Here is a 21,571-nt window from a genome sequence, read left to right as displayed (position 1 = left end):
CAGGGGCTCAGGAGACAATTAAAGATGTGCTAATGAAACAGCTGCCTTAGCACTTTCTCTAGAAAGGAGGAATAAAATGCCACCTCCCCCTGCCCACCCAGCAAAACAAGAGTTCACTTACCATGTTACCTGCTGGGAAGATTTCTCCTGCAGTGAGCTCTCAGCACCCTGCCAGTGCCGTCTGCCTCTGCCCTCTCTGTGCCCGGCTCCTCTGCCCTCGGTGCCTGCAGGCAGTGCCCTCAGCCCTGCTGCGCTTTGCAGAGGAGCTGCTCCTGGGCAGAGCTGGCTCTCTGCAGCGCTGACCACTTGCCCTCAGCTCCCTCCAGCCCAGCAGCCCGGCCCAGCATCACAGCAGAATGCAAGCCCAAGGCATTTTAATGACTCCTTGAGGAGGGTTGGTCTGAGTCCATGGACCTCAGACAGTGATTGGATGATGAAGGTGCCAGTCAGGAAGTCAAAGCCAGAGGCCAACTGCAAAGTTTCTTGGAGTGTTAATGGCTCCCAGTGAGGACCGTTACTGACAAACCTCCTGCGGGGCTGGTTACAGCAGAAAACTCCCGGCAGAGGTGACAGGGAAACAAAGGCCCTGTCAGTGTGGAACAGATTCTGAGCAAACCTGGGTGTGTCACATGGAGCAAAGGGCCACGCCCTGACCCCCAGCCCCTGGGAAGTCAGATGCTGTTCCTCAGGGCTCTTCCCGGGGCAGGGTGATGTGGGGATGGGCAATGCCAAGGGCAGGACTATGGTCCAACCCCTGCCAGGCTCTCGGCTGGGGAAGGGGAGGCCATGAGACCCAGTGCTGGAAGGGGAAGGGGCTTCCTCATGGCCACCAGTGGCAGAGACACCAGCCAGAGCCAAGGGCAGAGAGAGCTCAGCTCTGCTGGGGGATGCTCAGACTTTGCTCACCCCTCTGTCGTCTCCACCACAGGCTGTCCCACCGTGTCCCACACCTGCACCTCTTTCTCTGCCGGCTGGAGACGTCCACCCAGCTACCACACCCTGCTCTCCCCTGAGCATCTCCCTTCCTTTCCTGAGATCTCTGCGTCCTCCCTGCCTGCTCCTTGACACACAAAGCCTGGGGCTGCTCCAGTCTCCCTCGGGGTGACCTGTTCCACCACAGCACTGCCCTTCCAGGGACATTGCTCTCTGCCCAGTCTGTTCCTCCCCAGCTCCACTTGATGCATTAGTTCTTGCTCATGGTGTATCTTTCAACAAAGACAATCTACGTTATCTCTGAAGTCACCCCTCAGCCACTCTCAGGCTACTCCTATTGTGCCTGGAGCCTCCACACCACTGGGCCAAAAACTCCACGTCTCTCCCCCACCTCACACAGGTTATGTGTACAATGTCCTGAGCCCCACCTTGTCAGACCTTCACTCAACACTATTCAGGTCGCCCTTACTTCTCCAAAACGGGGAGACTGCACTGGGTCTGGCTGAGCTGGAATTGGTTTCCCTACAGCAGCCCTCACGGTGCTGTGGTTTATGCTGGGAGCTGCAGGGTATTGGCAGCACCCTGGTGTGGTGGCTGCTGCTGAGCAGGGCTTACACAGCACCAAGGCTCTTTCCGACATTTCCCCAGTGGGACGGGGTGGGCAAGATCTTGGGAGGGGACACAGCCAGGACAGCTGACCCAAACGACCAAAGGGACTTTCCAGACCATGTGACGTCTGCTCAGTGTAAAGCTGGGAGAAAGGAGGAAGGGGGTGGGGTCACCCTTGGTCCTCCGAGGCAACCACTACGCGTATTGGAGCCCTGATCCTGAGAAGGCCCCACATCGCCTGTCCATAGGAATTAGAGAAGAAATCTTTTTGCTTTTGCTTCCACGCGTAGAACTTTGCTTTGCTTTGCTTAGATTAAAACTGCTTTTTTTCTTTTTTTCCACAATTATTGTTTTATATTATTTCCTTTCCCCTCTTTCCCCTTTTGAGAAAACAAGGGGAAAAGGCGGGGAAGTGATAGAGTGACTTGGTGGATACTGGGCGTTTAGCCAAAGTCAAACCATCACAGTCTATTTGGGCACCCAATGTGGGGGAGACACAACCTGTAACACACCCATCTGTGTGGGCCACAGCAGTGCTGAGTCACTAACACAAGTGACAACAAATGCACTGCACTGCCTGCAGCCTGGGAACTCAGGGTAAGTCTTGGGCAAGACCCATAGGTTCTACTGGGAAGGCCCCGGTTCCTGTGGGGGCACCACGGGTCATGTTACCAGTTCCAGCAGATTCCTGGGGATGACCCACAGCTGAAGAGGCCATTGGGAACCTGAGAACCTTGGCCCAGCTATTAGCAGGCACAGGAGCATCCGTGAGCACTCCTGGGTCATCTGGGGTAAACTCAGGCTGAAGAACTCCAGGAGAAGTGTCTCCAAGTGGCCGTGACAGAGCCCATCACCTTGACCCACTCTGGGAAAATGTCACCTTCCAGGAAGGGAAATTCCAGGCAGTCATGTGACCAGGCCCATCAGTCAACCTGCAATGTAAGGGAAAGGAATATTTCTGATGCTGTGGATGCAGACGGCAACAAGCATTGGACTGTGCCTCAGAATATTCCTGGGAATCTCATCAAGCTGGTCCCTGCGCTGAGGCAAACACTGTGAGCAGAGTGAAGGGCAGGGAGCGCTGGCCTAACCCCCAGCAGGATGTAGATCTCTGGGTAGGAGCTGTCTGCCTTGTGCCGTGACCAGTGCAGGTGACACTGGAGTCAAAGCCCCAGCCCAGCCCCCACAGAGGGGAGGCCACGGCCACAACTGCAGATCGGTTTGGGGCAGCTCTGCAGTGACAGCTGGAAACACCAAGTGCATCTTGGTAGCAGCAGATCCTTTCAGTGCACGGACAGAAGCCCCCTGGCCAGAGCAAGGTGGCGGCCACCACTGCACATCTCCTGCTGGACGCTGCTCTGTCTTGCTGGGGTCTGCTCCACAGCGCCGAGTCTGATCCCAGCACCGACTTTGTGGCAGTAATTCTGCATGAGCACTGCAAAGCCTGAAGGCGACACGTCCCCCCCGGCTCTGCCCAGGCGTGGGGCAGGGAGAGGGAAAGGCCAGCGAAGGGCTGGGTGTGGCTGTTGAACGTGGGGTCCAGCAGCCATGAGGGGTCAAGGGAGTGGATGGGGAGAGACGGGCAAAGGCGCCACAAATTGTGATGCTGATTGTGACTCCATGACAGCCACAGGGTCCTGATTGGCCAGCAGCTGGCCCCAGCAGTCTGGTGACAAGACATGGGTTCTGAATGCGGAGGAACCTCTGTTATTCACAGAATCACAGAATCACTGAGGTTGGAAAAGCCCCTTGGGATCATCGAGTCCAATCATCAGCCCGAATCTGCAAGTTCTCCCCTACACTGTATCTCTCAAGGTCTCATCGAAACCACCCTTAATCTCATCCACGGATGGGAACTCCCCCCGCTCCCTGGGCAGCCTATTCCACCCTCTGACCACTCTTGCTGGGAAACGTTTTCTCCTCCTGCCCAGCCTGACGCTCCCCTGTGGCAGTTTCCAGCCATTCCCTCTTGTCCTGTCCCTGATCCCCTGGGAGCAGAGCCCAGCCCCAGCCTCTCTGCACTGTCCTGTCAGGAGCTGCAGAGAGGGATGAGGGCTCCCCTCAGCCTCCTCCTCCTCACACTGAACACTCCCAGCTCCTTCCCCAGCTCCTCACAGGATTTATTCTCCAGCCCTTCCCCAGCCTCGTTGCCCTCCTCTGCCCTCGCTCCAGCCCCTCCAGATCTCTCTGGGATTGAGGTGCCCAAACCTGTACACAACCCTCCAGGTGTGGCCTCCCCAGGGCAGAGCACACGGGGACTGTCACCTCCCTGCTCCTGCTGGTCACACTAGTGCTGACACAAGCCAGGATGCCGTTGGCTTTCTTGGTCCCCGGGCACACTGCTGGCTCCTGTTCAGCTGCTTGTCAGTGAGAACCCCCAGAGCCTTCTCTTAGGCTGCAAACCAAACCAGGGCGTTATCATCCCCTTGACTCAGCGCTGGGGAGGCCACCTCTAGACTGGTGTGACTGGGGGAGAGGCTCCCTGTCCTGGAGGAATGGAGAGGAAAGGGAGAAGCTCCAAAGGAGATGTGCCAGGGTGGGCTTTGGGGCCTTTGTGGAGAGGCTGAAGGACCGGGGCTGCTTGAGCCTGGTGAGGTGGAGGCTCAGGGCACTACAGCAGTCGCCTGCACCTGCTGGGAGGAGAGTTACTGAGATAACGGAGCTTTTCTTGGTAGTGGGAAGAGAAGGAAACCTCAACAAAGTGCAGACTGGGAGGTTCAAATGGGAGTTGAGGAAAAAGAAATCTCAATCAGGAGGTGGTACTGTGGTGTAAGAGGTCGCCCAGAGGGAGTGTGGGTCAGCCTGTGGCTCTGTGTTTCAAGGAACAGGCAGTGAGTGTGGAGAGACATCAGTGAAGGGGTGGGAATGCCGGGAGGAGAGCGAGGGAGGAAAGGGAGATGGATGTCACCAGCCTGGAGGGAAAAAGGCGCCTGAAGGGCCCAGCAGAAGCAAACCTGCAGCAGAGATGGCTGAGGGCTCTGCCAGGGCTGAAAGGCCACACGAGACAGAGCTCTTGGCCCCCTTGGTCATGGCAGTTGCCCTGCCATGGGGGCCTACCGGGATAAACCTGATGTTGAGGCTCTGGACTGTGTTTTCCTCCTCGCCCCTTCCTGGAGAGGCCAGGAGGGGTTGTGCAGTTTCCTACACTTGGCATTGCTCCCCCTCACAGCCCCTGCCCCCAGGAAGAGCCCTGAGCCACACACGAGGGGCAGCATCTCCTTCCCAGGGCCTGAGGGTCAGGGCTTGGCCTTTGTGCTCCATCACCAACCCAAGGGTTTCACAGCAGGACAGCCCTGCACGGGGCCTTTGCCTGCCTGCAATCACAGCCTCCAATTCTCTGCTCTAACGAGTCCCTGCAGAGGCTTTGTCAGTCCTGGCCCTCCGTGGGGCCAATCAGGGCTTCAGGGCACGGGGAGCTTTGCTGCTGACTTGGACTTGTTGAGTCCTTTGCTCAGTCTCCTCTCAGGGCCTGAGCATCATGGACATGGGGCCAAATACACCACGGGGCTCATTAAATTACACAAAGCCCTAACGAGCGCGTTCTCTGCCTTTAGATTTCTTCAAGTCTTCAGGACTTGTGCAGCTAATTGGAGTCATTTCCTGGTGTAGTTAAGGAGGAAGGTTTCAAAGTGCCCCTAATACAAATCAATCTGTATTTTAAAGAGCACATTATTTAATTTACACTTTAGAGAAGAGGCGATAGCAGCACTCTCTGACTGACATCGATGCAGAGCATCTCCTCGGGAGATCTCCTGGACAGTCCCTTGGGGTCCAACACAGTCCGGACAACCTTTGTCCTCACCCCCAGTCCCAGCATTTCTCTCCTCAGCCGCCTGGGACTCGCATCATTTCTCCTTACATCAGATTTCTCCTCTGATCTCTGCAGCGGGAGGTTACAGCTCCTTTGCACAATCTCCCCCCTGCTGTCCTTGGAGAACCGCCTGCACACGGGCGCAGAAGGATTTCTGCTGTTTGCAGGCAAGGAAAAGTCAAACATCATCAAGGTTCATACAAAATAAAATACATTTCTCTCATATAATGGTCATTCTATTGGACAGGTGAAAATACACGAAAGATTAAAGAGATTTGATACACCATGTAACAGCAGAGAGGTGCAATGAAGTTACAGGAGAAGATCAATATTTCTGTGGAATACCCCTTTGAAAAGGTCCCAGTACTGTGAGACATCTCTTGTGGGTGAGGACAAGCCAATGTTGCCCCCACCTTTGAAGGAGGCCAGAAGTGCCCCCCAGCACCCACTGGCTGCACAAGGTCACTGCGGTGAGGAGTGACCCTTGCAATGAGTCCTCTGGGGTGACATTCCCGGGCACCCAAAAGAGCAGATTGTGTCCAAACGCCGTCGGCATGGACCTCCCAAGGGGACATCATGGCTCCCCAGCCGGATTGCCTTCATGGGCAAGTGGCTGCGTTGGGACGTGAGGGGAGACAGTGGGTGTCATGTACCTCCAACTCAGCAAGACATTGGACACGGTCTCCCTCAATATTCTCGTACCCAAGTCAGGCCGTTACAGCCGGGCTGGGTCGGCAACGAGATGGGTAAAACACCCGTTGGAGGATCAGGCTCAGAGAGCTGTGGGGAAGGGGTCACCCCTACCTGGAGGTCAGTGGGAGATACCGGGGCGTTGTGGGGCAGCACAGGGGACACTTCTGGGACCTGGAGAGTTTAACAACTGTGCCCATGACCCAGAGGAGGCAACTCTTCTCTCAGGAAGACGATAAAGATGTCGTGAAGCTGTGCAGGGAGAACATGAGGAGAGGCAAAGCACAGCTAGAGCTCACCTTGGTCGCAGCTGTTAAGGATAACAAAAATGTTTCTATAAATTCGTTCACAGCAAAAGGAGGATGAGGGAAAATCTCCCTCCTTTGCTGGATGCAGAGGGAAACCTGGTAACTAAGGCTGAGGGAAAGGCTGAGGTGCTCAAGGCCTACTTGGCCTCAGCGTGTAGCAGTGGAAGTGGCTGTTCCCTGGACCCCCAGCCCCAGGAGCCGGGAGATGGGCAGGGGAAGCAGGCTGAGGGCAGCGCAGGGGAAGAGGAGGTGGTCAGAGACCTGCTGCACCGCTTGGATGCACACAAGGCTGTGGGAGCGGGTGGGTTACGCCCAAGGGTGCTGAGGGAGCTGGCAGATGTGCTCGCCAAGGCGCTGTCCGTGCTTTACCTGGAGTCATGGCTGACTGGGGAGGGCCCATTGGACTGGAGGGTGGCACATGGGACACCCATCTACAGGAGAGGCAGGAAGGAGGATCCAGGGAACTACAGACCTGTCCGTGTGACCTGGGTGCCAGGGAAGGTGATGGAGCAGGTCACCTCGGGTGCCATTACAAGTCATCTAATGGACAGGCAGGGGATCAGGCCCAGTCAGCGGGGTTATGAAAGGCAGTCCTGCCTGACAGACCTGATCTCCTTCTACGACAGGGCGACCTGCTGATTGGATGAGGGAAAGGCTGTGGGTGCTGTTTACCTTGACTTTAGCAAGGCCTCTGACACCGTTTCCCACAGCATTCTTGTCCTGGTTCAGCTGGGATAGAGTCAAGTTTTTCCCCAGCAGAGAGCGAGGGGGAAGGGATCTCCAGCCGGGTTATTCATACCATGCTGACGTCAGGTCCAGGGGCGGAGCCTTTTTACTTTCGCTTCTGGTTTTGGGTTTTGCCATACACACGGCGGGCTTGCTCCTTGACCATTTTGCGGTATTTCTCTGTATATCTTTTGTCTTATTCACTGTTATTGCTGTTTGTTGTTGTTATTGCGGTTGTTGTTGTTCAGATTGTTATTTCTGACACTTGTAGTCAATCCTTATTTCAACCCCGGGGTTTGTGCCTCACTTCCAGCCCTACTCAGCCCGAGGGTTGGGGAGGGGCAATGGCAACGTGGTCTCCGGGCCCGGCAGGGCTTAAACCAGCACAGTCTTTTTGGCGCCCAACGTGGGGCACGAATTGGGTTGAAATAAGAGTCAAAAAGGGACAGACCCTGACCAGAGTGTGTTAGAGCAATCTGTTGGGTGTCATCTTTCTGTTTGTATTCGTGTTTATTTGATAAGAAAATGTTTGCAATGCTGGCCCACTTGCTTGCGTGGTGGGGCTGGATTAATCCTTCTATCCGGTGTATGATCCCAGTGGTGGCGTTTGTTATCGGTGGGAAATGTATCCAGGGTCTCATGTTGTTATACGGGCTATCGAACCCTTCTGCTGCCTTTGTATCGCTGTGTGTGGGGCGGGCCGGTACCTGTTTGCTGCCTGGGCTTTTGTTAGGGGTCTCACCCCCTCTATGGGTGAGCCAGGGGAAGAGATCCTCTCGGCTCTGGGGAGTTTCAGTTATCCTCGGAGCCTGCAGGCCAGAGTGATTGTGGCACAATGCCTTCTGAATGCCTGCCTGATTTCGGTTTTGGCCATGCGGCACTTCTCTAACAATAGCCGTGCCCGGAAACCTGCCCGAGGTCAGACAGCAGTGAGTGGCAAGGGGTGTGGGAGAAGATGGGCAAAGGCCTGAGTCGGTGGCACCCCCAATGCTTTGGAACTTCACTCCTGAGCAAATGCAGAGCCCTGAGAAGCTGATGGAGTGCTTAGAAAGGGTGTGTTACCAAACGGGCAAAACCCAGGAGACACAACTCGCTGCAATGTGTTGGGGACTTGCCCATGCCTACCGTGTCCTCTTTAATACCACCCGCTGCCCTCAAGGGAAGAAAAGGCCACACAAACAATATCTGAACCGGGGGCACAGGCAGAGCCAGTCTCAGTCGCCTCCACCAGCACACAGACTGGGCCAGAGAGCCAGCCAGTGCCGGGATCAGTCGCCCCGATACAGAAAACAAAATAGACCAGAAAGTCTGTTGGCAGAGTGAGGGATGAGGATGAGCCAGGCCCATCAGGGGAACAGGAGGAAGGGCCAGAGGTGACTGTCCGATCTCTGTCCCCGACTGAGCTGTGAGATATGCAGAGAGATTTTGGCAGCCTGGGAGGCGAGCAGATTTGCACCTGGCTGCTCCGATGCTGGGACAATGGAGCCAGTGCTTTGGAGATGGAGGGGAGAGAGGCCAGGCAGCTGGGATCTTTGGCCAAGGATGCTGGCATTGACAGGGAAATAGGGAAGCAGGCTCAAACCCTCAGCCTTTGGAGGCGACGCCTGCTCAGTGTAAGGGAGAGGCACCCCTACAAGGGTGATCTCCTATGTCAGCTAGGCAAACGGACCAGCACTGAGAAAGGCATCCAGAACCTCAGGGAGCTGGCTGTGTTTGAGGTGATCTATGGTGATCTGAATGATGAGCAGTCACCCATGGACCCAGATCAGGCCCCTTGCACACACCTGATGTGGCGACAGTTCCGGAAGAGCGCACCAGAAGCGCACTCGAAAGCATTGGCAATAGTGTCCTGGTGGACAGACACCCAGACTCTGACAGTGGATGGAGTGGTTGGCCAGCTCCGGCAATATGAGGGAAATCTCCCTTCATCTCAGCATTCCCTGGTCTCAGCTGTGGAGGAACTGTCTCAGAGGGTCCAGAAAGTGGAAGAGGACATGTCCTACGTTCCACCTGCACGGGTTGATGTCTCAGCCATTAGAAGTAAATGTTTCCCCACCCAAGAGAAAAGCAGCAGAAGGTACACACCACGAGGCACCCTGTGGTTTTTCCTCCGCGACCATGCAGAAAACATGAGGAGGTGGGATGGACAGCCCACTGCCGCCCTGGCTGCATGAGTAGAGCAGCTGAAAGGGAAGACCATCACCAAAGGGGAGTCCTCCAAGAGGAGCGCAGCTCAGGTGTCCAGTCAGAAATCCCCCAGGCAGAACAGAATGGTGAACGTTATGTCTGACCCTCTTGAGGGGACCAGTAAATCATTCTTGCAAGAAGTGAGTGATGCTGAGCAGGATTAGAGGGGCCCTGCCTCCAGCCAGGTGGAGGAAAGGGATAATGGGATTTACTGGACAGTGTAGATCCGATGGACTGGCACGTCAGACCCACAAGAGTATAAGGCTTTGGTGGACACTGGCGCTCAGTGCACCCTGATGCCATCGAGCTACAGTGGGGTTGAATCCATCTGCATCTCCGGAGTGACAGGGGGATCCCAGCAGCTGACCCTACTGGAAGCTGCAGGGAGCCTGACTGGGAGGGACTGGCATAATGACCCCACTGTGACTGGCCCAGACGCCCCGTGCATCCTGGGCACAGACTACCTCAGGAGAGGGCACTTCAGAGACCCAAAAGGGTACCGGTGGGCTTTTGGTGTGGCTGCCCTGGAGGAGGTGGAACAGTTGTCCACCTTACCCGGCCTCTCAGAGGATCCCTCAGTGGTGGGGCGGCTTAAGGGTGAGGAGCAGCGAGTGCCGATTGCTACCAGGACGGTGCACCGGCGGCAGTACCGCACCGACCGAGATTCCCTGGTCCCCATCCGTCAGCTGATCCGCCAACTAGAAAGCCAGAAGGTGATCAGCAAAACTCACTCACCCTTCCACAGCCCTATATGGCCGGTGAGAAAGGCCAATGGCGAATGGAGGCTGACTGTGGACTACCGTGGCCTGAATGAAGTTACGCCAGCGATGAGTGCTGCAGTGCCGGACATGCTGGAGCTCCACTATGAACTGGAGTCGAAGGCAGCCAAGTGGTACACCTGACCGTCTGAGGGTGGGGGAGGGGCAACGGCAAAGTGGTCTTTGGACCTGGAAGGGCTTAAACCACAACATAAGCCCATCTCCTTTGTGGAAAGTGGCCTTGAGAACTGGTAAAATGGACTATATAGGCAGCAGAGGAGTGTAGCTTATTTTTTATTGAATATTGTATTTTATTTTTATTCCGTTGATTTAGCTTTCTAGCAATTAAACATCCTTCTGTGTCTGCGTGCAGCTGTGTGCAAGTACCAAGTACAGCAGGTGGGAGTTGGTGGGAAAGGTCTGAAAGATGCAGCTTCAGACTGTCATGGAGAAAGCTCAGCTTTGAACAGAGGTGCTGGAAGTGCCAGGGGGCTGATGAGAGAAATGTGGGGTTGGAGGCAGGGACAAAGATTGCCCCCAGAGTGTCTGACATGGAGGGTCTTGGCTTCCCTCCATGTTCAGCCTCTATCAGCAGATGCTCAGGACCAATATCCAGTGGAGTTTGCTGATGTCACTTCATGGGTGAGCAGAAATACAAGGAGCAGTGGACAGAGAAGAAATTGTTTCTTATTGCCATGTAGGACTGAAAGCTTTTCCCTTTGCCTGCACGGCTGAAACCTCTCACATTCCCCCCGTCAGAAGGGAGGAATGAAGTTCTGCCAGAGACTTGGCTTGTCAGGGGGATTTGCGTGTTCATGAGCCCTCTGGTGCCAAGTTCCTGAACTGCAGGTGCAGCAGAGGGGTTGGAGTGGCCTCCAGAGAAGGGCAAGTCAGCAGCAAAGCTCCAAGGCTGTGAGGGTGTCAGTGATGCCCAGCGAGGGCCATCACTGGAGAGGCCGGGCAGGGAATGAGGAGACAAGGTTCCTGTCCCTGGGGCTGGGGAAGCAGGAAGGCAGAGGCTCTGCTCACAGGCTGCCAATCCAATGTTGAGGGGCCCTGAAAGGCCTTGATGGGTTTCATCCCCAGGAGGGTCCAGCCCTGAGCCCATCCCCTGGGAACGGGGATCCTTTCCCTCCTGGGATGCTCAGGGCTCTTCCTGGGGCAGGGAGAGGCAGGGGGTGATGCCGAGGCAGGACAGCGGTCGGATCCCCCCAGGCTCTGTGGAGGGTGGGCAGGAGGCAGCAAAGTGCTGTGCCTGTAGGAACTGGTGTCCTCTCAGGGTCCTCAGGGGAAGCGACAGCAGCCATAGTCGAGAGGACAAGGATTTCAGTTCTGTTGGGGGGTGCCAGCCTCAGCCAAGGGCCCATCCCCACCACAGGCTGTCCCACACTTTCCTCTGCCTCTGCCTGTTTCTCTGCAGATTTTCACCCCACCCCTGCTGCCCCACCTCACTCTGACCCCAGGCTGTCCCAGCATTTCCTGATGACTCTCTGTCCTCACTGTCTTCAAACACAAAACTGTCATTGTCTGTGCTCTGACAAGGGTTGTGAGATCCCCAGAACCTGTGCAGCAGGTGATGAACTGATCACACACCCCATCCCCTGCCCCCCTGCGCCGCTGAGAGGGAGGAGGGAGAGAAATCAGGAGCAAAGCTGAGCCTGGGGAGAAAGCAGGGGAGGGGGAAGGGGCTTTTACATGTGGTAAAACCTCTCAGTGTCCCAGTCTGGGGTTTAACTTTTGTTGTTAGTGTGGGAATTAAATGGATGGGTTTTTTATTCCCCTAACCTGTCTGTCTTTTGCTCATGGCCATAAGGGGTGAATCATCCCTCCCTGTCCCGATCTTGATGTCTGAGCTCTTCGTTGTGTTTTTTCCTTCCCACTCCGGAGAGGGGAGGGGTCACTGAAAGGCCGAGCTGGCCAGGGCTGTGAAGACTGGCTGCCATGACCCTGAAATAGCAGGGCCCCAGTTCAGGAGGGGAGGGAGGAAGCAGATTGGAAGACACCAGACGCCAGCATTCAGAGGAGCAGCCTTTGGCCTGTTCCGGGCAGTTTCCGTGGGGATCTCATGGTCAGCAGCGCTGAAGGGAAGCCCAGCTCACTGCAACTGGTCTGCAAGAGCATCTTCCCAGCTTGGCAATGGTCTGCTGCAAAACTCAGTGGAAACTGGAAAGTGAGGTCAAGGGCATCAGAACAAAGGTGTTGTCTGCTTCAGGAAGAGTTAACAAAGTAGCAGAGAGAATGTGGGAGCTCTGCTCCATGTAGGAAGGGTCTGTGGAGAAAGGTCTGAGACACTCTGTCCTCTTCTCCTCAGCCTTCCCCAGCAAGGTCTGCCCGGCCTTTGTGCCTGGAGGCAGGACTCTGGAGCAGAACAGTCAGGGGGCGGTGAAAACTAGATCAGAGGCTACTTGATGAACCTCAACCCTTCCAGTCCACAAGCGCAGAGGGGCTGCATCCCAGGGTGCTGAGAGAGCAGGATGATGTCACAGAGAGGCCACTCCCCATCATCTCTGAAAGGTTTTGGAGACTGGGGAAATAACGGGAGTTTATTGATATCACATGATCTGTAACCAGAACAGAAGGGAAATGGAAAAAGAATAAATGATTTCTTACTGTTCCTGAGAACTGAAACTTTTCCACCTTGACTGTGCTCCTGAAACCTCTGAGATGAAGCACCTAAGAAGAGAGGAGTTAAGGGAAGTGCTGCCCACTGCCTTGGCTTGTCAGGGCATTTTGTCTGTTCCTGAGCCCTCTAGTGCCAAATTCCTGAACTGCAGATCCTGAAAGAAGAACCACCAAGGCTCTGGAGCACTAAAAGTCAGCAGCAACCCCCGTGTGTCTGAGGGTATTACCGTGCCCCACCGAGGCCATCGCTGAAGAGACTCTGGAGGGAACCACCAGAAGAGGTGACCACCCCTGGGGGCGGGGGGAGAAGGAAATCAGAGGTGATGGAACCAGGCAGAAAAGGAACGTGGAGGTGGCTGTGAAGGGGTCCTAGAGTAGAGTGACAGAAGAGTTTGGGCTGGAAAAGACCTTTAAATGCCATCTAATCCAAGCCCCTGCAATGAGCAGGGACACCTTCAACTAGATCACGTGGCTCAAAGCCCCACCCAAAGCGACCTTGAATGTTCCCAGGGACGGGGCCTCTACCACCGCTCTGGGCAGCCTGTTCCAGGGTTTCTCCAGTGCCACTGTAAAAGTGTTCTTCCTTTTATCTCCCTGAATCTGCCCTCTTTTAGGCGAGAACCATTACACTGTGTCCTTTCACAAAAGTCTCCCCCCATCTCACTTTGAAGCCCCCTCTCAGCGCTGAAAGGCAGCAGCAAGGTCTCCTTGGAGCCTTCTCTTCTCCAGGCTGAAGAATCCCTCTGAATATTTTTGTGGCCCTCCTTTGGAGCCACTCCAAGAGTTCCATGTCCCTGCCGTGCTGAGAACCCGAGCTGGACGCAGCACTCCGGGGGCTCTCAGCACAGCAGAGCGGCACCATCCCCTCCCTCGAGCTGCCGCCACACTTCATTTGATGCAGTCCAGGACACGGTTGGCTTCCTGGGCTCGGAGTGCACATTGTCATCTCAGGGTCAACTTTTCCTGCACCAGCACCCCCAAGTCCTTTTCTGCAGGACTGCTCCCAGCACCTTCATCCTCCAGCCTGTGCTGATACTGGGATTTGCCTTGACCCAGATGCAGGACCTTGCACTTGGCCTTGCTGCATTTCAGGAGGTTCGAAAGGCCCCACGTAGGACCTGCCAAGTAACCCTGACTCAATGACTTCAGTGGGACACAAAAGCTACAGAGGATATCTCTACAGTTACATCTGCTCCCTCCATGGTCACGGGGAGTGTGGGTGCTCTCCCGGTCATCATCAAGGGAAGAGCTGTGGTGGAAGGAAATGCACCGTCACCCATCCTGGAGGGGACCTCGGGAGGTCTGTAGGCCAAGCACAAGCCCTGTCAGTGGAGACAGGAGAAACGAGGTTTGGGCTGTTTGTGTGCGGGGCTGTGGGAGTGGGAACCCTTGGCCTCTCCAGACACGTGTCCAGGAGTGATCTCTGCAGGAGCTGATCTCAGACTCTCCACCTGTCCAGGAGCTGCCCGGGGATCCCTCATCCCTCCAGGACCTGCCCTCCACCACCACAAAGGTCTCTCTCCAGCACAGTCACGGAACCACTGAGGCTGGCAGGCAGCCAGCTCCCACCTCTCTGCTGCCTCTTCCCGCTTCATTTTTGTCAGGACTTTCTTCCTCATCCACACCAGCCTCCTGCCATGTTGCTTCACTTCCTGCCTGTAGGGATGGACTTTTGTGCCGCCTGAAGACGGGACTCTTGACCATCAAACAGCTCTCCCCTCTTCTCTGCAGGGTCACAGCCCACGAGATATTTCAACAGGCCAGAGCCTGCTCTTCTGACGTCCTGCTCTTTGCCTTCTTCCCTTCTCTCAGGAGCCTCAACTCTCCTTTGTCCCCCTTGACTGTTCCATCCCCGACCAGCTCTCCCTTGTTTCTAAGTCTGATTTCCTGCAGGACACCTCCCCTCACTGGCTCCTCCGTCACCCTTCTTGGGATGATGTTGTCAAGTAATTCCAAAAACCTCCTGGATCACTTTCACTTTGCTGTGTTGTCCCTTCAGCAAATATTGGGATAGGTCAGGACTGACATGAGGACCAGGGCTTCTTGCAGTAGAATGAAGGCTTCATCTACTGCCTCTTCCTCACCGGGGGGTCTGTACCAGACATCCACCCACCACAGTGTTGCCCAGGAGCCTTCAGCTCTCAGCTGACTCATCCTCCATCCCCAGGCAGAGCTCCACACATTCCTGCTGCTCTCGCCCAGGAAGGACAATTTCCCTCCTGGGTCCATCCCCACAGCCTCATCAGTACCAGACCCTGAGGACTCACGGTTTCTGCAGGAGAAGGGACTGACAGTGTCATAAAACTCATGTTTCTCTGTTGGGAGAGACACCCCAGTCAAGCCAGCTGCACGCAAACATGAAAAGCTGACCAAATGGAGCTTCAGTTTGTGTGGACCTTGAGAATCTCTGGGTCTGGGAAAATGGAAGCCACTTGAAGTTTGACAGGGAGAAGTAACCAGACGTACCTCAGTGTTGGATGGAGGGTGAATGCCCCATAGCTGAGGGCAGGCTGGGACCTGCCGGGCTGAGCAGCGGCTCTGAGGAGAAGGGCCTGGGCACTGTGAGGGATTCCCTACGAGCCAGGAGAGGATGGACATGACGAACAAGGGCAGCTGCCCACGGGGCTGCATTGGGAGGAGCGTGGGCCACCCAGACACCCTGGGTTACCATCCCCCTCCACTCAGCACTGGTGTGGCCCCACACACGTGGGTGAGTCCCAGGGAGTGGGTCCCCATTCTGGAGAAGTGGGGGGGACCTGGAGAGTGTTGAGTGAAGCTCTGCCAAGGTGGGGTTTGGGACCCAGTGCCCATGGACTGTGTGGGGTGCCTGAGGGACCTGGAGTAATTTGGCCCAGCTGTGTGGAGGCTCCAGGCACAATAGGAGTAGCCTGAGAGTGACTGAGGGGGGAATTCCGGGATGATGGAGATTTTCACTGAAGTAAGAAAGAGCGTGAAAACACTAATGCCAAAAAGTACAGCATGGGACGCCAAGGCTGGGCACAGAGCAATGTCCCTGGAAGGGCAGTGCTGTGGTGGAACAGGTCACCCCGAGGGAGACTGGAGAACCCCCAGGCTTTGTGTGTCAAGGAGCAGGCAGGGAGGACGCAGAGATCTCAGGAAAGGAAGGGAGATGCTCAGGGGAGAGCAGGGTGTGGTAGCTGGGAGGACGTCTCCAGCCGGCAGAGAAAGAGGTGCAGGTGTGGGACACGGTGGGACAGCCTGTGGTGGAGACGACAGAGGGGTGAGCAAAGTCTGAGCATCCCCCAGCAGAGCTGAGCTCTCTCTGCCCTTGGCTCTGGCTGGTGTCTCTGCCACTGGTGGCCATGAGGAAGCCCCTTCCCCTTCCAGCACTGGGTCTCATGGCCTCCCCTTCCCCAGCCGAGAGCCTGGCAGGGGTTGGACCATAGTCCTGCCCTTGGCATTGCCCATCCCCACATCACCCTGCCCCAGGAAGAGCCCTGAGGAACAGCATCTGACTTCCCAGGGGCTGGGGGTCAGGGCGTGGCCCTTTGCTCCATGTAACACACCCAGGTTTGCTCAGAATCTGTTCCACACTGACAGGGCCTTTGTTTCCCTGTCATCTCTGCCGGGAGTTTTCTGCTGTAACCAGCCCCGCAGGAGGTTTGTCAGTAATGGTCCTCACTGGGAGCCATTAACACTCCAAGAAACTTTGCAGTTGGCCTCTGGCTTTGACTTCCTGACTGGCACCTTCATCATCCAATCACTGTCTGAGGTCCATGGACTCAGACCAACCCTCCTCAAGGAGTCATTAAAATGCCTTGGGCTTGCATTCTGCTGTGATGCTGGGCCGGGCTGCTGGGCTGGAGGGAGCTGAGGGCAAGTGGTCAGCGCTGCAGAGAGCCAGCTCTGCCCAGGAGCAGCTCCTCTGCAAAGCGCAGCAGGGCTGAGGGCACTGCCTGCAGGCACCGAGGGCAGAGGAGCCGGGCACAGAGAGGGCAGAGGCAGACGGCACTGGCAGGGTGCTGAGAGCTCACTGCAGGAGAAATCTTCCCAGCAGGTAACATGGTAAGTGAACTCTTGTTTTGCTGGGTGGACAGGGGGAGGTGGCATTTTATTTCTCATTTCTAGAGAAAGTGCTAAGGCAGCTGTTTCATTAGCACATCTTTAATTGTCTCCTGAGCCCCTGCAGAGGCAGAGCTGCCCCTGGGCAGGGCCCTGCTGCCAGGAGGGGTCTGCAGGGCAGAGCTGAGCACCCAGCGGGTGGGATGGGGGCTGTGAGCACTGACAGGGAGGAGACGTGGGGACAGAGAAGCAGCTCCTGGCTGGGACAGCTCCAGGCACCAGAGACATGGGCAGGGAGTCAGAGGGAGCTGCTGCTGGAAACACCTTGGGGGCAGGAATTCAGGCACCCCCTGCCATCCCCTGCAGTGCAGACACCCACTCCAGAGGAGCCCCCTGGTCTCCTCTCCCAGCCAGCAGAGCCCCACCCGCTGTCCCTGTGCTGCCTCCTCCCAGCAGCACTGGGGCATTTCCCCACATTTCCCCGTGGGCCTCTGCTCCCCGCGTTGGCATCACCGGACGTTCGGGGATGGGCGGGGGTTCAGCTGGGAGCAAGACCTGTGGGCACTGCCATGCAGATGTTTCCCTGGGAGTGAAATGTCCGAGTGCCCTCGCCATCTGCAGGCTCCGGGGGACACAAAGGAGCCGGTTCCCCCCTCAGGACACCCCATCTTTAGGGCACTGGACTCTTTCCCAGTGGGGTCCTGCTGGGCTGCAGCCTGTCCTCCAGAAGGGCACAGCTCTCCCCGGGCAGCTCTGTGTTCTCCAGCAGCCCCGTGAGGAACTGGATGGAGAGAAATGAGAAATCTGTCCCGACTGATTGATGCTTTTTCCTCTGTGAACAGGCCCTCGTGCCGTGAGGGAGCAAATGTCCAACGGCAGCTCCATCACCGAGTTCCTCCTCCTGGCATTCGCAGACAGACGGGAGCTGCAGCTCCTGCACTTCTGGCTCTTCCTGGGCATCTCCCTGGCTGCCCTCCTGGGCAACGGCCTCATCATCACCGCCATCGCCTGTGACCACCGCCTGCACACCCCCATGTACTTCTTCCTCCTCAACCTCTCCCTCCTCGACCTGGGCTCCCTCTCCACCACTCTCCCCAAAGCCATGGCCAACTCCCTCTGGCACAACAGGCACATCTCCTACTCGGGGTGTGCTGCACAGCTCTTTTTTGTTCTATTCCTGATGGTGGGAGAGTATTTCCTTCTCACAGTCATGTCCTACGACCGCTATGTTGCCATCTGCAAACCCCTGCACTACGGGACCCTCCTGGGCAGCAGAGCTTGTGTCCACATGGCAGCAGCTGCCTGGGGCACTGGGTTCCTCAATTCTCTCCTGCACACGGCCAACACATTTTCACTGCCTCTCTGCCAGGGCAACAGCCTGGACCAGTTCTTCTGTGAAATCCCCCAGATCCTCAAGCTCTCCTGCTCACACTCCTACCTCAGGGAAGTTAGGCTTATCATGGTCAGTGCCTCTTTGGCTTTTGGGTGTTTTGTGTTCATTGTGGTGTCCTATGTGCAGATCTTCAGGGCCGTGCTGAGGATCCCCTCTGAGCAGGGACGGCACAAAGCCTTTTCCACGTGCCTCCCTCACCTGGCCGTGGTCTCCCTCTTTGTCAGCACTGGCACATTTGCCTATCTGAAGCCGCCCTCCATCCCCTCCCCATCCCTGGACCTGGTGGTGTCATTTATGTACTCGGTGGTGCCTCCAGCAGTGAACCCCCTCATCTACAGCATGAGGAACCAGGAGATCAAAGATTCCTTCAGGAAAATTATAACTAGATGTTATTTTAAATCAATAAACTTCTCATCTTCTGCTACAGAGCAGTTATAACTCTGTACAGGCCCAGACTTTAATGTGCATTTTCTGGATTTGATGGTGGCATTATACTTATAAAGAGGTTACCATTCCCCTTCTAAGTCACTGTCTGCTTTTCTTTTCTGATCGAGTGGCTGGATAAATGAGGATCCATGATCTGTGCGTGTTGCAACAAAATAAAGGGCCTGCACCGACTTTTTCTTAATCTGAGATCTTTCCTTTAAGTTTTTAAGGACCTGCACGTAAAATTCCTGTGTGAAGAGGTGGAGGGGAAGAGAGTGCCAGCATGGCAGCCCTGCCAGGGAGCACTTGGTCCTCCAGAGATGTTCTCTCTTCCCTTCCACACTCTCTTTGTGATCCCTTCGGTTTGGTGTGAGGCCTGAGTGCTCGAGCAGCTTGGTCACGCCCCTGCTGTGTGACAGCCCTGTGACCGCAGGCAGGGACAGGCACTGGGCACTTGTGTGACAGAGCCGGCCTCCCGAAGAGCGGTTCCCTCATGAAAGAGGATCTGCTCAGGGCAGTGCCTGAAGGCTGAGCTCTTCTCCCAAACCTGATCTCAAGAACACGCCCAAGGAAGTGGCCCGCAGAGGAAAACCCCAGCGAAGAGGTGAACAGTGTGATTTGCAGGGTGGGGGCTGGCAGCAGTGTCCTCGCACAGCCAGGCCTCCTGGGAGAGACCTGAAGGAGCGGGCTCTGCTCTGTGTCTGCGCTCACTGGACACACTGGGGCAGCTGCCTGTGCTGCTCTGGCTGGGAGAGAGTTCCTTTTCTTGCTGGGAGCTGGTATGGGGCTGGGGTTTGGTTTGTGCCATGAACAGTGCTGGTAACGCAGGGCTGATTTCGTTATTGCTGAGCAGGGCTTACACAGGGTCAGGGACATTCCTGCTCCTCACCCCACCCCACCAGCGAGCAGCTGGGGGTGCACAAGGAGCTGGGAGGGGACACGGCTGGGACAGCTGACCCCGACTGACCAACGGGGTGTTTTGTACCTTAGGACATCATGCTCAGTTATATAAAGCTGGGGGAGAAGGACGAACATGGGGACATTCAGAGTCATGGAGTTCGTCTTCCCACGTCACTGTTATGTGAGATGGAGCCCTGATGTCCTGGAGATGGATGAAGCTCTGCCTGGAAATGGGAAGAAGTGAAGGAATTCCACCTTTTCCTTTGCTTACCTGTGTGTTTTTCTGTACCTATCAAACTGTCTTTATCTCAACCTGCAAGTTTTCTCCCTTTTACACTTCTGATTCACTCCCCCATTGCACCCAGCGGAGTGAGTGTGTGACTGTGTTGGGCCCAGATGCTGGATGGGTTCAAACCATGACATTGACCCAGGGCAAACATGATGCTGTAGCCCCTCAGAACCACCAGTTGCAGCACTGGCCTCTCACTTCAGCTCGGAGAGGGTCTTTGTCCCTCCACAGAGGGACACCAGATGAGTAGGTCAGAAGTTCATGTTTGCATTTTATGGAGGAGATGTAAACATGCACATCATGTGTGTGAAGTGAGAGAGCACAAATGCCATCAGCTATTCCTGGGGGTGCTGTGAAGGTGTGTGGCACAAACAGGGTCATGAGGTCACTTCACATCGACAGTAACGTCCCCTGGGCAACGCCCTGGCTGCAGCCCTGGGAGGTGTTTCCTTGAACCGAGGTCCCCGAGTCCATTCCTCATGCCGTGGGGCATCTCCCACGAGTGCAGAGCAGGGTGATCAGCACAGGGCTGAGGGGCCTCCCAGCCTCTGGCCGTGGCAGCAGGAGCCCAGAGAGACACGACGACTCCGGCAATGCACTGCCTCTGCGTGTGCAAGGGAAGGACTCGTGTCTCTGAACCCCCTGTCTGTAAGGTGAGGGCATGGGGCCAGCTGAGATGTGGGCACCTGACAGAGCCCGGACACTTGTGTGTGTGACCCAGGAACAACCCCCACTCTCCCAGTGAGACTCATCTCCGCTGCCTTGGACAGGCTCATGGCAAGTGCTCCTGTTGGCTCCGTCACCCTCGCCGGTGATTCTGGGCTGAGCCCTCAGAAGGGCCAGAGCAATCAGAGAGGTTCTGGGGTCCATGGAGAAGGCCGAGGGCAAACCCATCTTCAAGAAGAGCAGAAATGAGACTGGGAGAATTATATGGGAGAGTTATAGGCTTGTCAGCTTCCCTCCATCCCTGGGAAGGTCGTAGGCTACGTCCTCCTTCAGCCGTGTCCAGGTAGCTGAAGGCCAAGGAAGGGATTGCTGACCCACAACAGACCGGGGAAAGCAGGGCGTGTTGTGCACATGGGATTGTGCAAGGCCTGTGACATGGTCTCCCATCGTGTTCTCATAGCCAGGTTGGTGCTGCCTGGGCTGAAGAAGTGCACGTTAGGGTGGGTGGGATGTTGGCTGGGTGATCAACCTTAAATGCCATCAGGGGTACAAAGTCCTGCGTGCAGCCGGTCACTAGCGGCATCCCTCAGTGACCAGCTCCTGGGCCAACACAGTGAACATCTGTCCTGTCCCCCTCTACGATGGGACAGAGCGCACATCAGCTCCTTTGTGGGTGATGCGAAGCTGGAGAGAGGCCTTGAACAACCTCACCTGGTTCAACTTGCCTTCAGCTTGAGAGTTGGACAAGAGGTTTTTCAGGGCTCTCTTCACCCCTGAGTTACTCTTTGATTCTATGGATCTTTCCCTTGACAAGGTTTGTGATGACAGAATAGCCTGAGGGAGAAGAGAAAATATCAAGCAACAAAGAGAAGCTATGAAATGTGTCAACACAACTTCAGCAGTTCCTGTGAAGAATGCTTCTCCACTCAGACCAGTAATAAGAAATATATGTGATAGGTGTTAATAAAGAAGCAGAGTTTGCTCTGGTCAGGTCCTGGGCCATGAGGAGGGGGTGGATGCGCACGGTATTATGAGTCAGTTGTGTCTCAGACAGTCTCAGTCCAGCAGGAAGCGTGTGGCTGTGAAGGGACCGTGAGGTCAGTTCTGTCTCTGGGGTGAGAGGCCAGCAGCAGGTACCCGGCTGGGAAAGTGCCTCTGCCAAAGCCCCCGCAGGCCTCACCCAGGAGAAGGGCTGGGCCGTGGGCTGTCGTGTCCATTCCACCTGAGCAC

General features: G+C 55.9%; 1 protein-coding gene across 1 annotated transcript; it reads left to right on the top strand.

Annotated features, from left to right (window-relative positions):
- Positions 1 to 17,532: 17,532 nt before the first annotated feature.
- LOC141972960 (olfactory receptor 14A16-like) lies at positions 17,533 to 18,498 on the top strand. The gene has a single exon (XM_074931028.1). It carries the CDS (start codon positions 17,533 to 17,535, stop codon positions 18,496 to 18,498), a length of 966 nt encoding a protein of 321 aa, XP_074787129.1.
- Positions 18,499 to 21,571: the final 3,073 nt, after the last annotated feature.

Source organism: Athene noctua, chromosome 38 (assembly GCF_965140245.1).
Source record: "Athene noctua chromosome 38, bAthNoc1.hap1.1, whole genome shotgun sequence".
Lineage (NCBI taxonomy): Eukaryota > Metazoa > Chordata > Aves > Strigiformes > Strigidae > Athene > Athene noctua.
The sequence above is the reverse complement of the archived record's forward strand: the minus strand, read 5'-3'. Positions and strand labels throughout refer to the sequence as shown.